At 44.3% G+C, this 20,609-nt stretch overlaps 1 protein-coding gene across 2 annotated transcripts in view; it reads left to right on the forward strand.

Annotated features, from left to right (window-relative positions):
- ABCG2 (ATP binding cassette subfamily G member 2 (JR blood group)) overlaps positions 1-5,859 on the forward strand; it is a 78,597-nt gene extending 72,738 nt beyond the window's left edge. For both annotated transcript variants that reach the window (XM_075544030.1, XM_075544029.1), the window contains exon 16: positions 2,017-5,859. In XM_075544030.1, the coding sequence (XP_075400145.1) occupies positions 2,017-2,164 (148 nt within the window). In that variant the 3' untranslated portion in view covers positions 2,165-5,859. The remainder of the gene's footprint in view (positions 1-2,016) is intronic.
- Positions 5,860-20,609: the final 14,750 nt, after the last annotated feature.

Here is a 20,609-nt window from a genome sequence, read left to right on the forward strand (position 1 = left end):
TTCTTCTGAGGACTGTATGGTGGGTTATAATTGCTGACCTTCCACTTAATAGCCTACCGCCTATACCCTACCACCACCGTGCCACACAAGAGCAAAAACAAAATCATTGCTATCAAACAGATAGTGGCCCTATAGCACAGGGTAGAACTGCCCCTGTGAGTTTCCAAGATTGTTAGCTCTTTATGGGAGTAGAAAGCCTTATCTTTCTCCCTTGGACTGGCTATTAGATTGCTGACCTTTGAGGTTAGTGGCCCAACATATAACCACCAGGCCTCTGATAAAAACCTGATACTTGCTTCTTTCTCCTCTGCATTTGGAAGACAACATGAAATCAAAATCTTTGCTTTCTTTTAAAAAATGGACTTGTTATCCTGCCTCTCAAAGACTGTACCCTCTAGAGAAACAGTAAATGGAGAAAGAAATCCCATTTTTTGTATTGTCTTTAAAACAGAATTGTCTATTTTAATAAAATTAGAGGCTATTGTTTTGCCAGTTGAATTAACACCTTCCTTTTCTATGGTTGTTGTTAATGACTTGATGTTAATGATCCTTAGTTAATTGGAGGGGAAAAATGCAAGTGTGCTGAATTTCTCATGGGAATAGAAAGAATTCTTATTTGTAGGGCAAATCACTGCTTTGAACGATTACCGGAAAAGATCTCCATGAAGAAAGCTTGTCTTTTATTCAGCCCTGTTTGCATGTGGTGGCTGTGTTATCTTTGTCATACATACCTCAAACAAAATAAACACCCACTGCCATCAAGTTGATTCTGACTTCCAGCAGCCTTACATAAGATCTCCGGGACTGTCAATCTTTACGGGAGCAGACAGCCTCATCTTGCTCCTGCAGAGTGTCCGGCGGTTTAAACTGCCGATCTGGTGGCTCACAGTCTCAACGTCTAACGCCCAGCACCACCAGCGCTCGTTTGTCAAAACAGGCACTACCAACTGGGTGGACAGGAGGGCCTGCAAACCCATTGCCATTGCCTCAATTCCCATTCTCATCGACCGGATAGGACGGAGTCGAAGAACAGCTCCTTTGCAATTCTGAGGCTGTAAATCTTTATGGGAGCAGAAAGCCTTCTCTTTTTCCCTCGGAGTAGCTGGTGGTTGCGAACTGCTGATCTTGTGGTTAGCAGCCACACAGGTAGCCCACTGCACCACCAGGGCTCCTTGGACAGACTAAAGGGTACGGGAAAAATGGGATTGGATAAGGAAGAGCCTCCATAGGCTTCATGGTGACATAAGTCAAGGCTTCATCCTCCTATGCTGAAGGAAGAAGTTACTTCTATAGAACATAGAACTACTGTATTTCGAGTCATACAGAGAATGACAGCAGACAATAATTTTGGCTGTATTGGGTTTTGTAAGAGGTAGTTTCCTAGCCTGTGCCAAGGCCAGGCAATTCCACTCTGTTCCAGTTGCTGCACACGGCTTAAGCCTGAGGGCTGGCAATATCTGGCCCCTGTATGGGTGGTGCCCTGTGTGGCCCTGTTGCAAGAACTGACAAAGGATGGCCCTGACAGAAACACTTGACTTCTTTTCCTCGTTTTAGACTCTAAGTCTGTATTCTTTGTCTTAGATGGGATGGCTGCTGTATTGGTTTCTGGTGGCCATTATATCTAGCGAGAGCTCTGATGATCTCAGTCAAGGGCATAGATGCCCTCTGGTTGCTCAAGTGTTCTCCACCAGTGGGGAACAGGAAAACTACTTGCAGTCTGCCCTTGGAAGAGAGCAGCATTGTCCACTTGGAGGCAGATGAATTTAGAAAGGCCAGACACTTGGGAAAGTCCCTGAAACATCAGTGCCCCACGCCCTCATCTTTTAAAAATATGTGTTACTCCAATCCCATTGCAGTGTTTGGAGAAGAGTTCATATAGATATATCTAGATAGATGATGGGATAATGATTAAGGACTTAGTTAATCTGTATGCTTGTTAAAAGAGCAGTGAATGTATTGAGCAAAGTTTGGCAGCTGCCAAGAATAAAACCATGTTCCCTCTTTGTTGAATTTCAGATGTACTGGTGAAGAATTTTTGGTGAACCAGGGCATCGATCTCTCATCCTGGGGCCTATGGAAGAACCACGTGGCGTTGGCTTGCATGATAGTTATTTTCCTCACAATTGCCTACCTAAAATTGCTATTTCTCAAAAAGTTTTCCTAAATCCTCCTTTAATTTACTGTAATTTATGCACACATAAAAGAAACACACCTTGAATTATTTTCAATATTCATTGCTATTCTTGTTGTTGCCGCCATTGAGCAGTTGCTCAGAAACAGAAGCTTTCCTGAAATCACCCTGGGCTGGATCGTGTGCTAAGGAAACGAAATCATCCATGGATGCTGCCCTGTGTGGCACCTATCACTTCATTCAGCTGGACAGTGACACTGGCTAGAAAGGAAGTGTACCTTTGGGGGGGGGGGTAGGACTTGGAAAAGGACCTGAGTTCTAGAAAGCTCACCCATACCTCTAGCACCAGTTTCACTTCTTTGCAATAAATATTATTTAGTAAGTAACAAAAAATACATGAATGCTGTGCTGGAAATATGCAAATAAAGCAGGTTGGAATCCCCAGGGCTACTTTCTAGGGAAAAAATCATAACAATAATAAGAATAAAAAATCAACAACAACAAAACTGATAAGCTTACTAAGGCAAGGTAACAAAACTTGAAATTTCTTTATACCGGGATTAAAATATTTTGCAGTCTTATGTTGGGGGGGGCTTTGGGTGTTAAGTAGACCAGAGGTTCAGGAGCCTCGTAATATGGTTCTTAGAGCAATTCTAGGTCTTTCTAGCAAAGGAAAATAATTTCACCTCCCTAAGATAGTTCATTGGGTCCCTAGATGCGTTTTCATCAAACTTAACTGAAGCACTTTTCTGAAATTCAGCTCTCTGGGCCTTGCCTAGCCCACATCATCTGTGTGTCCAGGGGCATCTCCCCAGTTCTCTTCCAACTTTTAATATTTGAGAGTGATGATTTCATAACTGTTATGAAAACCTGGAACATGTATTTTTTCCCTTTTCCTCCATCATATATATCTCATACATTTACACAACCTTTCCTGTAGTCCACGCTTTAGGTGCAATAGGGAAGTGTTTTTTAATTTGTTTTTACTTTCTTTTGTTGAAAGATAAAGTATAGAAGAGTAGAGTTCAGGGTACTGTCATCGCATGAACACACCGGTGTATCCCCAATCCAGATTAAGAAGTAGAACAATAGAGCTGTGAGAGCTCCCAATAAAATGACTGGGGGAAAAGAAAGAAAGAAACAATTGAACAAAAAGAAGTTGAACTTCATGTAGGGAAGCCCCTGCCCTTCCCTTCGCCAATTATAACTTCCTCCCGGTCTCTTGGTTCATCTTATTGTGAATTGTAGGAAGGTTTACAGAAAGATCGGAGATTTCATTCAACAATTCATGCACATTTTGTTGCATGCCATTGACTGTAATCAAGACATTGCAACACCACCTATGCTGCTTTCTCCCTGGATTTCTTGTTTCTTCATACTTCCTTCCCTAACGCTTCTGAACTTGTCCTTGGATAAATGCTGCCTTTAAAAAAAAAAATCTCAAAGGATTGACTATTCTAAGGTTCACATATCTGCCTAGTGTTATTCCCTCATTGACCTTTGTATGGCTTGTCACAAAATTGAGTTTACGGAGGTGAGTTCACTTCCAGACCTGAAGCGTGACTGAGGGTCATCTGCTCCATCTGATAAATCAATCTTTATCTGACCAGCAAGCCAGGTCATTTTTTAAAAATGATTTTGAGTTGGGCTCACATTTTTCTTCTGTGCGATCCAGAACCTTCTACTTTCCCTTTCAAAGCAGTTGGTGGTGGCGACCATGAACTGTCTAGTTCTTCTGGTCTCTGGGTCATGCACCTTGATGTGTATGCCGTCTGTTAGTCCAATGGACTGACTGTCTCCAGGAATCTTCATATTCTTTCCTCCAGATGGGGAGAGATCAATAGCTGCATGCTAGATGGCTGCTCACGAGCTTTGAAACCCCCGGTGCTACTCACCAAAACAGGATGTACAATATTGTCTCTGTGGACTAGGATATGTCAGTTGACCTTGACTCATACTTCCAAGGTGCCTGGTTGATCCAAGAAGTTTTCACTTCATCGTTTCTGTTTGCTCCACCACATTTAGGAATAAATGTACAGCAAAAATAAATATTTATTTACAAATGTCCTCTGTCAAGCATATATATGGAATATTTGTTTTTATTATGTTATTTTTTATCTTAGTTATTATACACACACATATTTATTCCTAGTGTCCATCCCATGCCTGTTCAGCCCATGTGTCTGCTGTGCATCATTCCTAAAGCATTGACATTGCAGGATTGTGTATATAACAGTTTTCACCTTGGTTACCTTTAACTCTTGTACTTTTCCCTGTATCTTGCCCTGCGGACATCATTTACCCAAGTTAATACACGTCTGCTCTTTTTTAGCCACTAACTTCTCTTCTTTTACACACCTAACCATCAAGTAATGTTCCTTTTAGTGTGAAAACTTTCTCCATAATTTACAATAGTGATCTCATCCTATCGCTTCCCTTTTGTGACTAATTTCTCTCAGCACGATGCCCTCCTGGTTCATCCATGGGATGAGGTGTTTTGTATACCCTTCATTATTATTTAAAGGAGCCTAGAATTCCTTTGTGCATTTTGACCATAGTTGGTTTAGACATTCTCCTCTTGATGGGCATTTAGATTGTTCTCATCTTTCTGCTGTTGTAGATCGTGCTGCAGTGAACATGGGTCCAGACCACATTTTTGTCTTTGAACTTTGAGGAATAATTTTTTTAAGTAGAAGTTTATTTTCTCCCTGGGTATAAAAGGAAATGTCACGATGTTTATGTAGTCTTTAGAACTTTGTTTTTATTTTCTTGGAAGTCAGGAGGAAAACTACTTTGGTTTAAAAGAGATGACACCTCGTGGAACAAGTCAAGGGAAATAGAGGAAAGAGCTAGGAGGCAAAGGGCATTTATAGACAAAGACGTGTACATATGCAAATATATATATGAGGATGGGGAAATAGATCTATGTGCCTATATTTATAGGTTTAGTATTAAGGTGGCGGAAGGACCTTGGTCTTCTACTCAAGCAATCCCTCAATGCATGAATACTTTCTTCTATTAAATTAGCATTCTATGATGCTCACCCTCCCGACACAACTGCTGAAGCCAAAGCGGGTGAACAAGCAAATGTGGTGAAGAAACCTGGTGGTGCCCGGCTATCAAAAGAGATAGTGCCTGGGGTCTTAAAGGCTTGAAGATAAACAAGCGGCCATTTAGCTCAGAAGCAACAAAGCCCACATGGAAGAAGCACACCAGCTTGTGTGATCACAAGGTGTCGAAGGGATCAGGTATAAGTCACCATCAGAAAAAAAAAATCTTGCCATAGTGAATGAAGGGGGAAGTGCACAGTGGAGACCCAAAGCCCATTTGTCGGCCACTGGAGATCCCTTTTCAGAGGGGTCTAGGGGTCTAGGAGATAAGTCAGTCAGGGTGTGATGTAGCACCAATGAAGAATACAGCTTTCCTCCAGTTCCTAAAGGCTTCCTCCCCCCCACCTATCATGATCCTAGTTCTACCATGCAAGTCTGGATAGAGCAGAGGATGTACACTGGTGCAGATAGGAGCTGGAGGCACAGGGAATCCAAGGCAGATGATACCTTCAGGACAAGGGGTGTGAGGGGCGATACTGGGAGGGTAGAGGGTGAGTGGGTTGGAAAGAGGGAACCGATTACAAGGATCTCCATGTGACTTCCTCCCTGGGGGACGGACAACAGAAAAGGGGTGAAGGGAGATGTCAGACAGGGCAAGATATGACAAAATAATTTATAAATTATCAAGGGCTCATGAGGGAGGGGAGAGCCGGGAGGGAGGGGGAAAAAAGAGGACCTGATGCAAAGGGCTTTTAAGTGGAGAGCAAATGCTTTGAAAATGATGAGGGCAAAGAATGTACAGATGTGCCTTACACAATTGATGTATATATGGATTGTGATAAGAGTTGTATGAGTCCCTAATAAAATATTTTTTAAAAGGTCATTGCTTTGAAAATACTTTTAACTATTTTCAGTGTTTCAATTTAGTGTAATTCATTTCAGTGTTTTTAGATTATAGAAAGTTTCATGTTGTGAATTCTGAAAATTATATTTGAAAATGAGGATTTTAGGCAAGGTTCTCTAGAGAAAACCAGGACACTTATAAACACACACACACACACACACGGATAGATTAATACAGCGTGAAGGAATTTAGTCCACACAGCAGTATAGAGGGCTCAGTTCAACTCACTTCTGTGGAACAGTTAATATACTGATATCCTTCAACTCACAAGGGCTGCTGGGTCCTAGGGCAAGAAAGCAGACAGGTGGATCTTCCCTCAGGCAATGCAGGCAGTCTGTCCACAGGCAGCAAACAACAGGGCAGGTCACCAACAGTCAGCAGCTCAGGAGCTTAGTGAAACAGACCCAGATGGGAATTTGAACTCAAGCAATGCAAGCCGACAGGATCCACCAGCCTCAAGCTCAAGCAAGGTACACACCAGAAGCGTGGCAAAGCAGGTCTCGAAGGAACCTCAAGCTCTAGCGACACAATCCATGGGTTGGGGTTCCCCCAGGTAGTATAGCTCACAAGTTGAGGCAGAGAACTAGCTAAAGCAGCCTCACGCTCATCCCATCAACAGAGAGCAAGAGAGAGAGGGGTGAGTCTTGCCGAGCCATTTATCTCTTTGCCCTCCAATCAAACTGTGACCTTATTAATCCTACCTGTTCCTGTTGGTCAGGTTGGCACAATAAACCTACTAATCACAATGGGCCTTAAATAAAACTGTCTCATAGGCCTACTGTGTTCACAGATTTTGTTATATTCATAACAGAGCCCGAGGGATGCAATGGTTTATGTGTTGGACTGATAACCAACAGGTAAATGGTTCTAACCCATCAGCTGCTCATGGGAGAAGGCTGTGGCAGTCTACATCTTTAAAGATGTAGTCGCAGGGGTCCTCAAACTTTTTAAACAGGGGCCCAGTTTACTGGCTCTCAGACCCGTTGGAGGGCCAGACTATAGTTTTTTAAACTATGAACAAATTCCTGTGCACACTGCACATATCTTATTTTGAAGTAAAAAGCAAAATGGAGCAAAACACCCTGTGCCTGGATAAATATCTTCAGTGGGCCGCATGTGGCCCACGGGCTGTATTTGAGGAACCCTGATGTAGATCCTCAGGAACCCTGTGGAGCAGTTCTGTTCTGTCCTATACAGTCCATGTGAATCAGCATTGTCTCAAGGGCAGTGGATTTGGGGTTTTACTAATGCGAGAAAGTGAGTATGGCAATAACACCATAAATATTATCAAAAAGTCACATAGTTACATAGTTGTTGGATGATCTCAAGCCAATAGCAACTCAGGTCTGAAGAGTAGAGCTGCTCTACAGGACAGGGTTTTCAAGGTCATGAATGATCTTTCCAAGCAGACTGCCAGGCCTGACTCCTGAAACATCTCTGGGTACATTCCAGCCACACTTAGATCTGTGCCACCGGACTGCCTTACATTATTCTTGAAGCCCCTTTCATTACTTTTAGTGCTCTGGTTCAGTTGATAAACTGATAAGCTAGCAATATCACCACACCCACTTCATATGTTGAAGCTGTAACAAATCAGAGAAGCTGGCTTATATGAAGAAGAATGGGCATCAGGATTGGAGGTACGCTGATTAACAACCTGTGATATGCACATGATACAACCTGGCTTGCTGCAAGTGGAGAAGACTTGAGGCACTTGATGATGAAAATCAAAGGTGGCAGCCTTCAGTATGGATTACCGCTCAATGTAAAGGAAAACCACTGTACTAATAGGTACTAATAAATAAAACAACTGTACCAATGGGTACCACCGTGATAAAAAGAGAGGAGATTGAAGTTGGCAAGGAATTCATCTTGCTTGGATCCACAAGTAGTGCTCATGGGAGCAGCAATCAAGAAATCAAATAGTCATTGCATTAGGTAAATAACCAAGGATGTTCCTTTGAGGACTAAGGTGCACCAGACCCAAGTCATGGTATTTTCAGTTGCCTCACATGCAAGTGAAAGCTGGATTTGTAACATGGAAGAAACATAGATGCATTTGAACGATGGTGCTGGCTAAGAATGTTGGAGTTGCCATGGACTTTCAAAAAAAAACCTAACAGATTTGTCTCAGAAAAAGTAGAGCCAGAATGCTCCTGAGAGGCAAGGACAATGAGATATCTCAAGTACTATGGACGTATTATCAGGAGAGGCCGGTCCCTGGATGACATCATGCTTGGTAAAGTTGAGAGGCAGCAAAACAGAGGAAGGCCCTCAAGAAGATGCATCGACACAGTAGGTCCATCAATGGGCACAGACAAAAGAATAGCAATGGGGTTGGCACAGGACCGCAGTGCTTCACTCTTGTATGTAGAGTCGCTATGAATCAGACATGACTTGATGGCACCTAACAACAATTTCCTATGGAACTTATCTAAGGATTCAGTAATTCTCAATACTTCTGTGTTCAAGATAGTTAACGTTTATGGTGTCAACCTGGCCAGTGAATACATGGGATTAATTGAAGGGCGGAAAGATAAATGGCTCAGCGAGCCTCGCCTCTCTTGTCTCTTGCTTTGATCATCAGACCAGTGTGCAGCTGCCTTACTTGTTCTGTGCCTCCATTTGCAAGTTATACTACCTGTGGGACACCTAACCCATGGACTGTGTCCCTGTAATTTGAGGTTCCTTCAAGACCTGCTTCACCACACTATTGGAATTTACATCTCTTGAGCTGGGGACTGTCGGACCCTGTCATCTGGCTGACTGTTGGTAACCCACCTTGCTGTTTGCTGCCTGTTCCTGGAGAACCTGAATTGCTCTCCAAAAGACTACCTGCGGCCCTCAAGACTTGAAGGACCTCCAGTGTCTCACAGCTGTGTCATGGGAGTGAGTTGCCCTGAGCCATTTGTACTGCTTTATAATTTAATTAATTGTTTATTTCTTATGTTATCTATCTATCTGTATAATTATATATAAAATTATTATTGTTCTGGTTTTGTTTCTCTAGAGAACCCTGTTTAACACATTTGGTCCCAGGAGTGCTTCTAGAGAAATCAAATCATAAATATGGGTTTCTTAAATTGGCTCTCCTGCCTGATTAGTCTTAACAGCACTAATAATGCTACTTCTACACCCAAAAGCATGGATACGTCTGCTACTCTTACTAAGCCATGGTGTGAAATAGCAAAGGTAACATCTACAGTAGCACCACTGATAGATGAGGTGCTGGTTAAAGGAGAGGCTCTGAGTGATCGTATCTTTGATATTTCCAGGAGTTTTGTTAGGATAACATGTATAGGAAAGCTGGTTGGCTGGTCCTTCTCACATTGGAAAATGTGATTAAGGAGAGGGATGGTCTCAGAGCCTCAGAAGTGCAACTCAGGTGCCAAATAACAGATTTGAAAGTTTCCATCTGTGCTATAAAGGAGAGCCTTCTCTCCTCTAGTAATAGAGCTGACATTGCTGAGAACCAGGTCCAGAATCTCATTATACGAATGGCTGAATTACAACGTCAGCTGAATTGCAGATCTAGAGCAGTGTCTGATACCAATGTGAAGGCATTGATGGGAAAACGTTGGGGCCCTGAAACATTGGATGGGAACATATGGGTTGATGATCCAGAAGAGGAGGATACTGCGCCCCTCGAAACAATTGTCCCACCCCAGTCAATAGATCCACCACTCCCAGCTGAAGGTATTAATTCACTATCAATAAAACAATCCACACCCGAAAAGATTATATAAACTTTTCAAGCTGAAATGCCAGGTGGGGCTGCATCAGTAGCATTGCCTGAGGGAGATGCCTTACAAGATATTGCTGAGAGCACCCAGGAAACACCCTCACCACCCATTATTTCCTCTAGACCTGTCACTAAAATGCAGTCTCAGAAAGCTCCTAAAGGTGAGGTTAAGATGATTACTCAAGAAGTGCGCTATACTCACAAAGATCTGCTTGAGTTTTCAAATACGTACAAGCAGAAGGCTGGGCAATCTCCCTGGAAATGGTTACTAAGGGTGTGGGATACTGGTGCATGAAATGTAATATTAGACCGGTCTGAGTTTCTGGATATGGGACCCTTAAGCACAGATTCCTCTTTCAATGTCTCTGCAAGAGAGGCTAAGAGAGGATCTAATTCTTTATTTGGTTGGTTCTCTGAAGCATGAAGCATGTCAGATGGTCTAAGATTAGACCAACTTGAAGTACCTGACCTACCTTGGTACACTGTAGAAGAAGGCATCCAAAAGCTTAGGGAAATTGGCATGTTGGAATGGATCTAACAGGATATTCCCATAGATCCAAAAAGGGGGTGTCCTGAGGACATACTCTATACCATAGCCATAAGGAACATGTTTGTGAAGTGGGTCCCAGTATCTCTTAAGACTCCTGTAATTGCTATTTATGTGCACCAGGATTAATGGTGATAACTGCCCTAAGCCAACTTTGACATTTGCCCACAATGGGGCTGATTGGTCCCCGTGATGGTAGAGGGCAAGTGTCACACCGAATCAACAGAGACAGGGTGGGTGTGGTTATAATAGACAACAAGTTTTCCATAGCAATCAAATCAACCTGTCTCATGTGGAATTATGGCTTTGGCTACTTAGCCACGCTGTCCCTAGGAGTGAAATAGATGGGAAACCTACTAAATACTTACGTGATCTGTACAGGCAAAAGAATGGTAGATCAGGTGAACAGCAGAATAGACAGTCACGATCGCGCAATCAATTCCCAGACCTGAGCCAGTTTACAGACCCACAACCCCTTGAATGAGAGGGAGGCTGGGTCCCTTTGAAGGAAGACCCTGCTACATCACCGAAGGTTTATACTGTTAGTGTTTCTTCTAGCCTTCCCCAAAGGACTTGCGGCCTTTCACAAGAATGCCTGTTTATTGGGGAAAAGGAAATAATCAAACTTTTCGGGGATTACTGGACACTGGCTTGGAACTAACACTAATTACAGGAGATACAAAGTGTTCTGAAAGCCCACCAGTCAGAGTGGGGGCTTATGGAGGTCAAGTTATCAATGGAGCTTTAGCTCAGGTATGCCTCACTGTGGGTCCAGTGGGCCCCTGGACCCATCCTGTGGTTATTTCCCCAGTTCCAGAATGCATCATTGGAATAGACATACTTAGTAACTGGCAGAACCCCCACAATGGATCCCTGAAATGTGGAATAAGGGCTATCATGCTAGGAAAGGCCAAGTGGACACCCATTAGAACTGCCATTGCCTAGGAAAATAGTAAATCAAAAGCAGTACCGCATTCCTGGAGGGATTGCAGAGATCAGTGCCACCATCAAAGACTTGAAAGATGCAGGGGTGGTGATTCCTACCACATCCCCACTTAACTCACCTATTTGGCTTGTAAAGAAGACAGAGGATCCTGGAGAATGACAGTGGATTATCGTAACTTAACCAGGTGGTGACTCCAATTGCAGCTGCCGTTCCAGATGTGATTACATTGCTTCAGCCAATTAATACTTCTCCTGGTAATTGGTATGCAGTTATTGATCTGGCTAACGCCTTCTTCTCAATACCAGTCTCAAAGAACCACCAGAAGCAATTTGCCTTCAACCAGCAGGGCCAACAATACACTTTCAAAACTCTCCTCCAGGGGTACATCAACTCTTCTGCCCTGTGCCATAATTTAGTCCAAAGGACCTTTATCTCCTGTCTATTCCACAAAATGTCACCCTGGTCCATTATATTGATGACATTATGCTGATTGGACCCACTAAGGAGGATGTATCAAAGACTCTATATTCATTGGTACAACATGTGCATAGAAGAGATTGGGAAATTAACCCAACAGAGATTCAGGCACCCTCCACCTCAGTAAAATACCTAGGGGTCCAGTGGTGTGGGGCATGTCGAGATATTCCTACTAAAGTGAAGAATAAGCTACTGCATTTGCCTCCCCCACCCCCAAATGACTATAAAGGAAGCACAATGCCTAGTGGGCCTCTTTGGATTTTGGAGGCAACATATCCCTTACTTGGGTATTTATCAAGTGACACAAAAAGCCTCCAATTTTGAGTGGGGCCCAGAACAAGAAAAGACTCTTCAACAGGTTCAGGCTGCCATGCAAGCTGCTTTGCCACTGGGACCATATGATCCAGCTGACCCAATGGTGCTAGAGGTATCAGTTGTAGATAAAGATGCAGTGTGGAGTCTTTGGCAGACCCCTGTTGGTGAATTACAGCGTAGACCATTGGGATTTTGGAGTAATGTCCTGCCATCATCTGCAGACAACTACTCCCCCATTGAAAAACAGCTATTGGTCTGTTACTGAGCCTTGGTGGAGACTGAACGTCTCACCATGGGCCACCAAGTCACCATGAGACCTGAACCACCCATCATGAACAGGGTATTGTCTGACCCACAGAGTCATAAAGTTGGACATGGGCAGCAACACTCCACTGTTAAATGGAAGGGGTATATATGAGATCAGGCTAAAGCAGGACCGGAAGGGACAAGTAAGCTGCATGAAGAAGTGGCCCAAGTGCCCAGTCTCCACTCTTGTCATATTACCTTCTTTCTCCCAGTCTGCACCTATGGCCTCCTGGGGAGTTCCTTACCATACTTTAACTGAAGAACAAAAAGTCATGCTTGGTTTACGGATGGCTCTGCACGATATGCAGGTGCCACTCGTAAGTGGACAACAGAAGCACTACAGCCCCTTTCTGGGATCTCCCTAAAGGACAGTGGTGAAGGGAAATCTTCCCAATGGGCAGAACTTCGAGCAGTGCACCTGGCCGTTCAGTTTACATAAAAGGAAAAATGGCCAGATATGAGACTGTATACTGATTCATGGGCTGTGGCTAATGGCTTGGCTGGATGGTCAGGGAACTGGAAGGACCATGATTGGAAAATTAGTGACAAGGAGGTGTGGGGAAGAGGTATGTGGATAGACCTCTCTGAATGGGCCAGCAATGTAAAGTTAATTGTATCTCACATGAACACTCACCAAAGGGTTACCTCTGAAGAGGAGGACTTTAACAATCAAGTGGGTAAGATGACATGCACTGAGGAGACTGGTCCTCCTCTTTCCTCTGCCACTCCTGTTATCGCCCAATAGGCACATGAACAAAGTGGACATGTTGGCAGGGATGGAGGTTATGCATGGGTGCAGAAACATGGACTTCCCTCCCTCATCCTCCCACTCTCCTGTATCTTTGACCAATTATATATTATTTCATATCTTACACTGTCCTTTGTCTCCCTTCACCCACATTTCCATTATTTGTCCCCTTCAGAGGGGGAGGGACGCTATATATCCAATCTTGTGATAGGTTTCCCTTTCTTACCCTTCCCCCCTCCCAGACCATCCCTCTACCCTCATGATATCACCACTCACATTACTGTTTCTGAAGGGTTTATCTTTCCTGAATTCCCTCTGTGCAGAGCTCTTATCTGTATCAATGTGCGTTCTCAGGTCTATCCAGATATGTAAGGTAGAACTGGGTCATGGCAGTGGGTGGCAGGGATGGAGGTTATGCATGGGCACAGCAACATGGACTTCCACTCACCAAGGCTGACTTGGCCTCTGCCCTGCTAAGTGCCCCATTTGCCAGCAGCAGAAACCAACATTAAGTCCAAGATATGGAACCATTCCTCGGGGAGATCAACTGGCAACTTGGTGGCATGTTGATTACATAGGACCACTTCCATATGGAGGGGAGAGCATTTTGTTCTTAGTGGAATAGACACCTACTCTGGATATGGAATATGCTTCCCACTTCTCTTTTAACTAGTGATTTACAATCTTTGTTACATTGTTAGGATGAAGTTGTCTTTGGAGACAGCTCAAACACAGCGTTCCAAAGCGCCTCGAGATTCGAGAAAGCTCCAACAAGGAAGCGGAGCCCCTCAGGACTGTGCGGACACAGCTGCTCGCTTGTCTTCTCTTTTGTCTCACTTTTTTTCATGCCACAGCCAATGGCCTGGCAGGAAATGTGGCCCCACAGGGCGGCCGGGGCTTTTCCGGGGGAGGGGGAAGCCGCCAGCAGAGGTTATGATTTATAGAGTCTGCTGTAGATAGTTTTTGCTGTTAGTTCATATAAAAGCATATTACAATGCTAATAAGACAAGTGTCTAAAACTTTTAGCAATATCTTGAATTTTTAAATTGCTATCTTAAAATCTGCTTCTGAAACAAGCTTCCTATTGCTTTTTTCTCCATAATCTTCATGCCCTGTGACTACTTTGTATAAATTTCTGTAAATTCCCCAATGAATATATGGAAGCAGTATTCCCTCTATGATGCTTTGCAAGTTCAAAAGAACCCCACAAAGGCTTTGCTTTTTTCCTAGTGTTAAAAGGTACCAGGTACCATGACTTGCCCTTTGCCTCTGAGGGAGTAAGTCAGAGTGCCCTAGACTCTTGGACCACCGGGAAGATGAAATTAGAAAATGCATGTGAAGTGGAATTGTACATCTAGAACTCTTTCAGCATTTTCGGGATCTTCTCAGTTCTCATGTGGTAATGGCAGGTTGGTTCATAAGTGTAAGCGAGCTAGCTAACAGATGAGATGAAGGAGTTGTGAGAATCTATTTGATATAGTCAGGAATCGGGTTTTTTCTTTCTTTCTGTAGTGCATCCAGGTGGCTGTGTCTGCTGTGAAGAATTGATTCATGCCAGCCTGCTTCCAAAAAGATCAACAAGCCAGAGTCCCAGCTTATTCACTGAAATTGAGTAAATATATGTAGACTATTGAATGTCACCTTCCGCTCACGTATGAAACAGACCAGTGGATCTCACTGTCAAGGCAGAATTAGGGTGTAGCAAGCTGACCTGGGTATTCGTTACAACAACTAGTTAGGCGATTCACCAAGACAATTCAGAAAAACACAGTGCCATTCAAGGCAGTTCCCGCTGCGAAGACCCTACATCAGGTGTCTGTGACTATGAATCTTTTGGGGGAGCAAACAGCCTCACCCTTCGCCTGAGATGACTCTCGTGGGTTTGAATCATCTAACTTGCAGGCTAACGGTCTTATGCTTACCGACATTTAGGAGCTATTGTTACCTTTGTTCCATCCCCGAAAGTTTCTGTATATTCACAGTAGACAACAAGGAATGAACATCTGGAACGCTACTAAACACCTTTGTCATGTTGGCACACCTCCTGCCTTTCATCTCTATGTGCATGCATGCTACCGTTGACTTCCATATGGACTTAGCGCCTTTACTCTCCATGGAGTAACCCACCAAACACCTTTTACATTTTGATGTACATCGTGACCTTTATTTAGTCTCTTTATGCACTTGACTACCAAGTCTGCCCAAGAATTTCAGAAGGCAGCCACAAGCTTGGGGGTCCCCGTGACACTCACTCTTTTGACCTGCTGAAGGCAAGGTCAGAGCTTGCTGCCTCTTTAGTACACCAGCCACAAGCTCAGAACGATCCTTGCTTCCCTCACTTCTGACCTGCTAGGTACTAATAGGAGGGTTTCCTCTCTGCCCTCAGGATGCCAGCCATAAGCTTGAGTCCCTTGACCCCGCTTACTTTGACCTGCTAGCTGCCACTCCTCCCTTTGGGTTTAATAATTTGCTGGAATGACTCATAGAATGTGCATGGGTGAGGTCTGGCAGTGTTCCCAGGGTGGAACTTCCAAATTGCAGAGATGTACTACATGGAGGTCTTTCACCCACCCAGCAAGGGAGGGGGGCTTCATTGTTGGTAAGGCAGATAGAGAGCCCGTGAAATGAGAAACCTTCAATGAGATGCACGCAACAGTGGCTATAACCGTGAAGGTCTTGAAGGGTTTGCCTCTTACACACAAAGGACTGTGAGTTAGGGGTGATTTGACAGTATCTAACAACTACCACCTGCTTTAGTTATAATTTCATTGGAAAAGGACATCAGTCATATATTGTTGAGAATGAGGGGAGTCGGAGCAGAGACCCCAAACCCATCTGTAGTCAATAGGGCATCCTCTCCCAGAAGGGTCACAAGGAAGGGATGAGTCAACCAGGGTGCAGTATAGCACCAATGAAACACACAATAAACTCTGGTTCCGTGAGGCTTCCTCACCCCCCACTATCTTGGCCTCAGCCACTGTGGGTTAGACCGGAGCATGTATGCTGGTACAGATAAAGAGCTCACGACACATGGAATCCAGGTCAGATAAACCCCTGAAGTACAGAAATGGAAGTAGCAATACCAGGAGGGTAGGAGGAAGGTGGGGAGACTAGAGGAGGAAGAGAGAATGGACCGCAGATTGATGTGTAGTGTACACACACATACACATCCCACCATAGGGACAAACAACAGGAACATGAGTGAAGGGAAACAGTGTAAGATATGAAAATAATAATTTATAATTTCTTAAGGGGTCATGAGGGTGGGAGGAGGAGGGAGGGAAAAAAGAGGAGCTGGTACCAAGGGCTCAAATACAAAGTAAATGTTTAGAAAATGATGGCAACATATGTACAAATATGGTTGATACAATTGATATATGGATTGTTACTGAAGAGCTTTAAGAGCCCCCAATAAAATGATCTTTTAAAAAGAAAGAAAAGGACATGGTGGTAAAGCAGAAGGTAAGCAAAATGGAAACTTTTACTGGGTGGTCTATTGTGTAAGACACTCTGTCCCCTATCCGTGATGTTGACCCACCATATCACCTAGTGTCTCTCAGGAATCAAGGACAAAGACAAACTCTTGTGTAAATTTAACATACACTCCACAGATTCTAAATTGCAAAGGCTAATTTTTCTAGACTCACCGCTCCCATTTATGAGCTAGAACCTGCCATGGGCTTTCCTGGGCTTTCCCACGCTTGCCTGTTAAGAATCTCTGATTTTCCTGAATGAAAGGAAGATGGGTACAGAAAGGAAAACAGGAAGAAGAAAAAACACTACTGTTTTGGAAGAAAAACAGGAAAAAACTACTGTTTTGAGTTTTCCCTGTTGTGTTAAAATCTCCAGGGGATTCTGTGGAAAGATTGCTTTTCCCATTAAAAAAAAATGAAAACTATCACCATCGAGTCAATTCCAAGTCAAAGACCCTGCAGACGTGCAGAGGCCTCAAACTCTTTAAACAGGGGCCCAGTTCACTGTCCCTCAGACACGTTGAGGGCAGGACTATAGTTTTAAAAAACTATGAACAGATTCCTATGCACACTGCACGTATCTTATTTTGAAGTGAAAAAATCAAACGGGGCAAAAGCACCCAGCAGGCCAGGTAAATGTTCTCAGCGGGCCGCATGTGGTCCATGGGCAGGATCTGGAGGACGCCTGCGGTAGACTATGAATCCTTACGGGAGCAGCCTACCACATTGTTCTCACACAGAGCGGCTAGTGGGTTTGAAACGCTGACTTTGTGGTTAGCAGCCCAATGGCCTAATCCATGGCCCCACAAGAACAGTGAATACAAGACTGAGGAACTGATATGCTTGAAGGGCGATGTTGGTAAAGAATACGGAAGAACAAACACATCTGCTTTGAAAGAAGTACAGCCAGAGTGCTTCTTAGACACAAAGATGGATTTTGTCTCGCTTACTTTAGCTGTATTAGCAGAGAGACCAGTCCACAGAGAAAGACATCATTCTTGATAAGGTAGCGAGAAAGAGGGAGCTCCTCAATGAGATGGATGTGTGGGGATAATTTCTGCCCCTCCTATCATTTTACTGTTGGGGGGGGGGTCTTACAGCTCTTATAACATTCTATGCCTCAATTTTCTCAAGCATATTTGGACATATATTGCCACCATCATTTCCAAGCTCCTCTTGCCCCCCTCCCTCCCTCACCTTCCCACTCTCCTGTATCCTTGACCAATGATATATTATTATTATTTCATATCTTACACTGTCCTTTGTCTCCCTTCACCCACATTTCCATTATTTGGCCCCTTCAGAGGGGGAGGGGCACTATATATCCAATCTTGTGATGGGTTTCCCTTTCTTACCCTTCCCCCTCCCAGACCATCCCTCTACCGTCATGATATGGCCACTCACATTACTGTTTCTGAAGGGTTTATCTTTCCTGAATTCCCTCTGTCCAGAGCTCTTATCTGTACCAATGTGCGTTCTCCGGTCTATCCAGATATGTAAGGTAGAACGGGGTCATGGTAGTGGGGGAGGGGGGAGAATTCAGGAATTAGAGGAATGATTAATCAGTGCTATACTGCACCTTGGTTGAATAGTCCCTTGTAACCATTCTGTGTGGGGATATCTAATTATCTACAGATGGGCTTTGAGTCTCCACTCCAACCCCCCTCTTTCACATTGATATAGTTGTGTGTGGAAAAACTACCTATTGCTTGTTTCCCAAATAAAGGGATTTGGATTCTAGATCATGTTCTCTCCTTTTTCAAACAACCCTATGTTGCTGAGATGTAGTATTTCTCTTGCGGTCTGTGTCGTTACGAAGTCATTCTAATGGCTGTATAGTACTTCCCAGCGTACCGCTCCCACATTTTACTAATCCACTTCTGTGTGAGCATTGTGATTTTTGGTTGGTGCTCACAAGTTGGTTCTGGGTCATAGTGGCTCGATGGAAAACAGAAGAAAACCCTGCCAGTCGTGTGCCATCGATGCTCGGTTTGAGCCCATTGTTGCAACTGCTGTGTCAATCATGAGCATGCTCCTCATGTTCACTCATCCGCTCCCTTATCAAGCAGGATGTCTTTTTCCTGGGACTGCTGCCTCCGATGCCCCTATTTCGATGGCCTTTTGGACAGAATTCTCTTGTTGACTTTTCATGAGTTTCTCAGGGGTATATGCCAGGAGTTTCTCGGTAACGTAAACATTTCATCTTACCCAGAACTCTCAGGTTGCCCTCCAGGGTAGTTACAAACACCCAAGCCAAACCAGTGCCATTGAACTGCTTTCAACTTAAACAGCCCGGCCTTACAGGACAGGACGGGACTGCCCCCATCATCTCTAAGGCTTTCATCTTGACAGACGTAGACTGCCTAGGGGATTTGAACCACTACACTCTCAGTTAGCAGCCAAATGCTTAACCGCTGTGCTCTCAGAGCTACTTCAAGATGGCTACATGGGTAATTCCACAGATGAAGGTTCCAGGGTTATGCCTACCCTCCCCAGCACGAGGAGCCTTCTAGGGACAGCTACTAGTTCTTACTGCAATGGTTTTAAATTGAGACCTCATTTCGCTGTGCATTTCCTGGATTCCTACGGTGGAAGAGGTGTAGGCTTCCCACCCATTGGTTGCCATGCTCTGTATTTTTGAAATTCTGTCTCAGGTATTGTTTGACAAATAAGCACCACCCAACTAAGAGCACTCATTTGGCTCAAAGCAGCATGACGTCTATTGGTCTTTTATCCTCTCTGCTTTCCCTTGGGGGTGAAGTGAAGGAAGAGAAGTTCTGCAACTTCAAGGGTTTGCAAACTAGGTGACAGTTAATGGGCTCGTGTAGTTCCAAATGGGATTCTCGTACGTAAGTGGGTCCAATGCAAATGGCTGTGGGCAGTATTTTGCCCTGTGATTGAATTGCTATCAAGTTATAATCCTTAGGTGCTGTTGAATTGGTGTCAAGGCATGCCCAGCTTATGTATATATGATAGGTTGGAACACTGCTCAGTGCTGTCTTCTTCATGAATGATGGTTAAGTTGGAGACATTTCTTGCAGCTATTGTATCAACCCATCTTATTGAAGATTTTCTTCTTTTGCTGACCCCTGCTTTACCAGGATGTTCTTTCCTAACGGAAGTACGAGTGCAGGCTGTTAGGTGCAGTCATGTCACCTCCAATCATAGTGCCCCTGTGTGTGAGGGACAGAACCGCATGGTGCTGCGTGGTTACAACAGCGGCTCCATCCACCTCATGGACGAGCCCCTGCTCCATTTGGCATTGCAGTTCATTCCCATGGCTGTCCTAGCCATAAGTCCTCAGATGATGGCTTATAGTTTTGGACTCTCCGCCTGTGCCCACTCCCGTTTTGGATGGCATTCTTTACGAATGGAGAGGCTTAGAGGATTAGGATGGGGCTGTCATCGATGATGTGAACCAAGTTACACCATTTTCCTCGGGGCATCTTTAGACTGTACCTCAGTAGATGGTGCGGACCTAGCCACACTCTGTTTCTGGGGGCTTTAAGACAGCTAGAAGGTGAGATTTAAGACAGCATCCTTTGTTTACCTGATCCCAAGGTCAGCAGGCGGAAACCACCAGTGGCTCCTTGGGAGAAAGTGGCGACTTTCGACTCCCATAAAGAACTCGTTTCGGAAGCACTGTCCCATAGAGCTGCTGTAATTCGGCTCTCTAAGCCACTCGATGGAAACGACTTCTGTGGTGCCCAGCTGGGGTGTATATGATGACGGTGGCTCTCTAAGCCACTCAGTGGAAACGACTTCTGTGGTGCCCAGCTGGGGTGTATATGATGACGGAGGTCCCAGTGCACAATTCTCACACACATTACCTAGAAAGCCATACCTCTATTTCTTGAGTGAGCATTGGTGGAAGCAAGGAGACGTGCTGGGATTTGGGGACATATTTTGACTTCTGGCTCTGGACCTTGACCTTTGGATTGGGGACTGGACAGCCCAAATCCCCACCTGA

This window comes from Tenrec ecaudatus, chromosome 3 (genome assembly GCF_050624435.1).
Source record: "Tenrec ecaudatus isolate mTenEca1 chromosome 3, mTenEca1.hap1, whole genome shotgun sequence".
Classification (NCBI taxonomy): domain Eukaryota; kingdom Metazoa; phylum Chordata; class Mammalia; order Afrosoricida; family Tenrecidae; genus Tenrec; species Tenrec ecaudatus.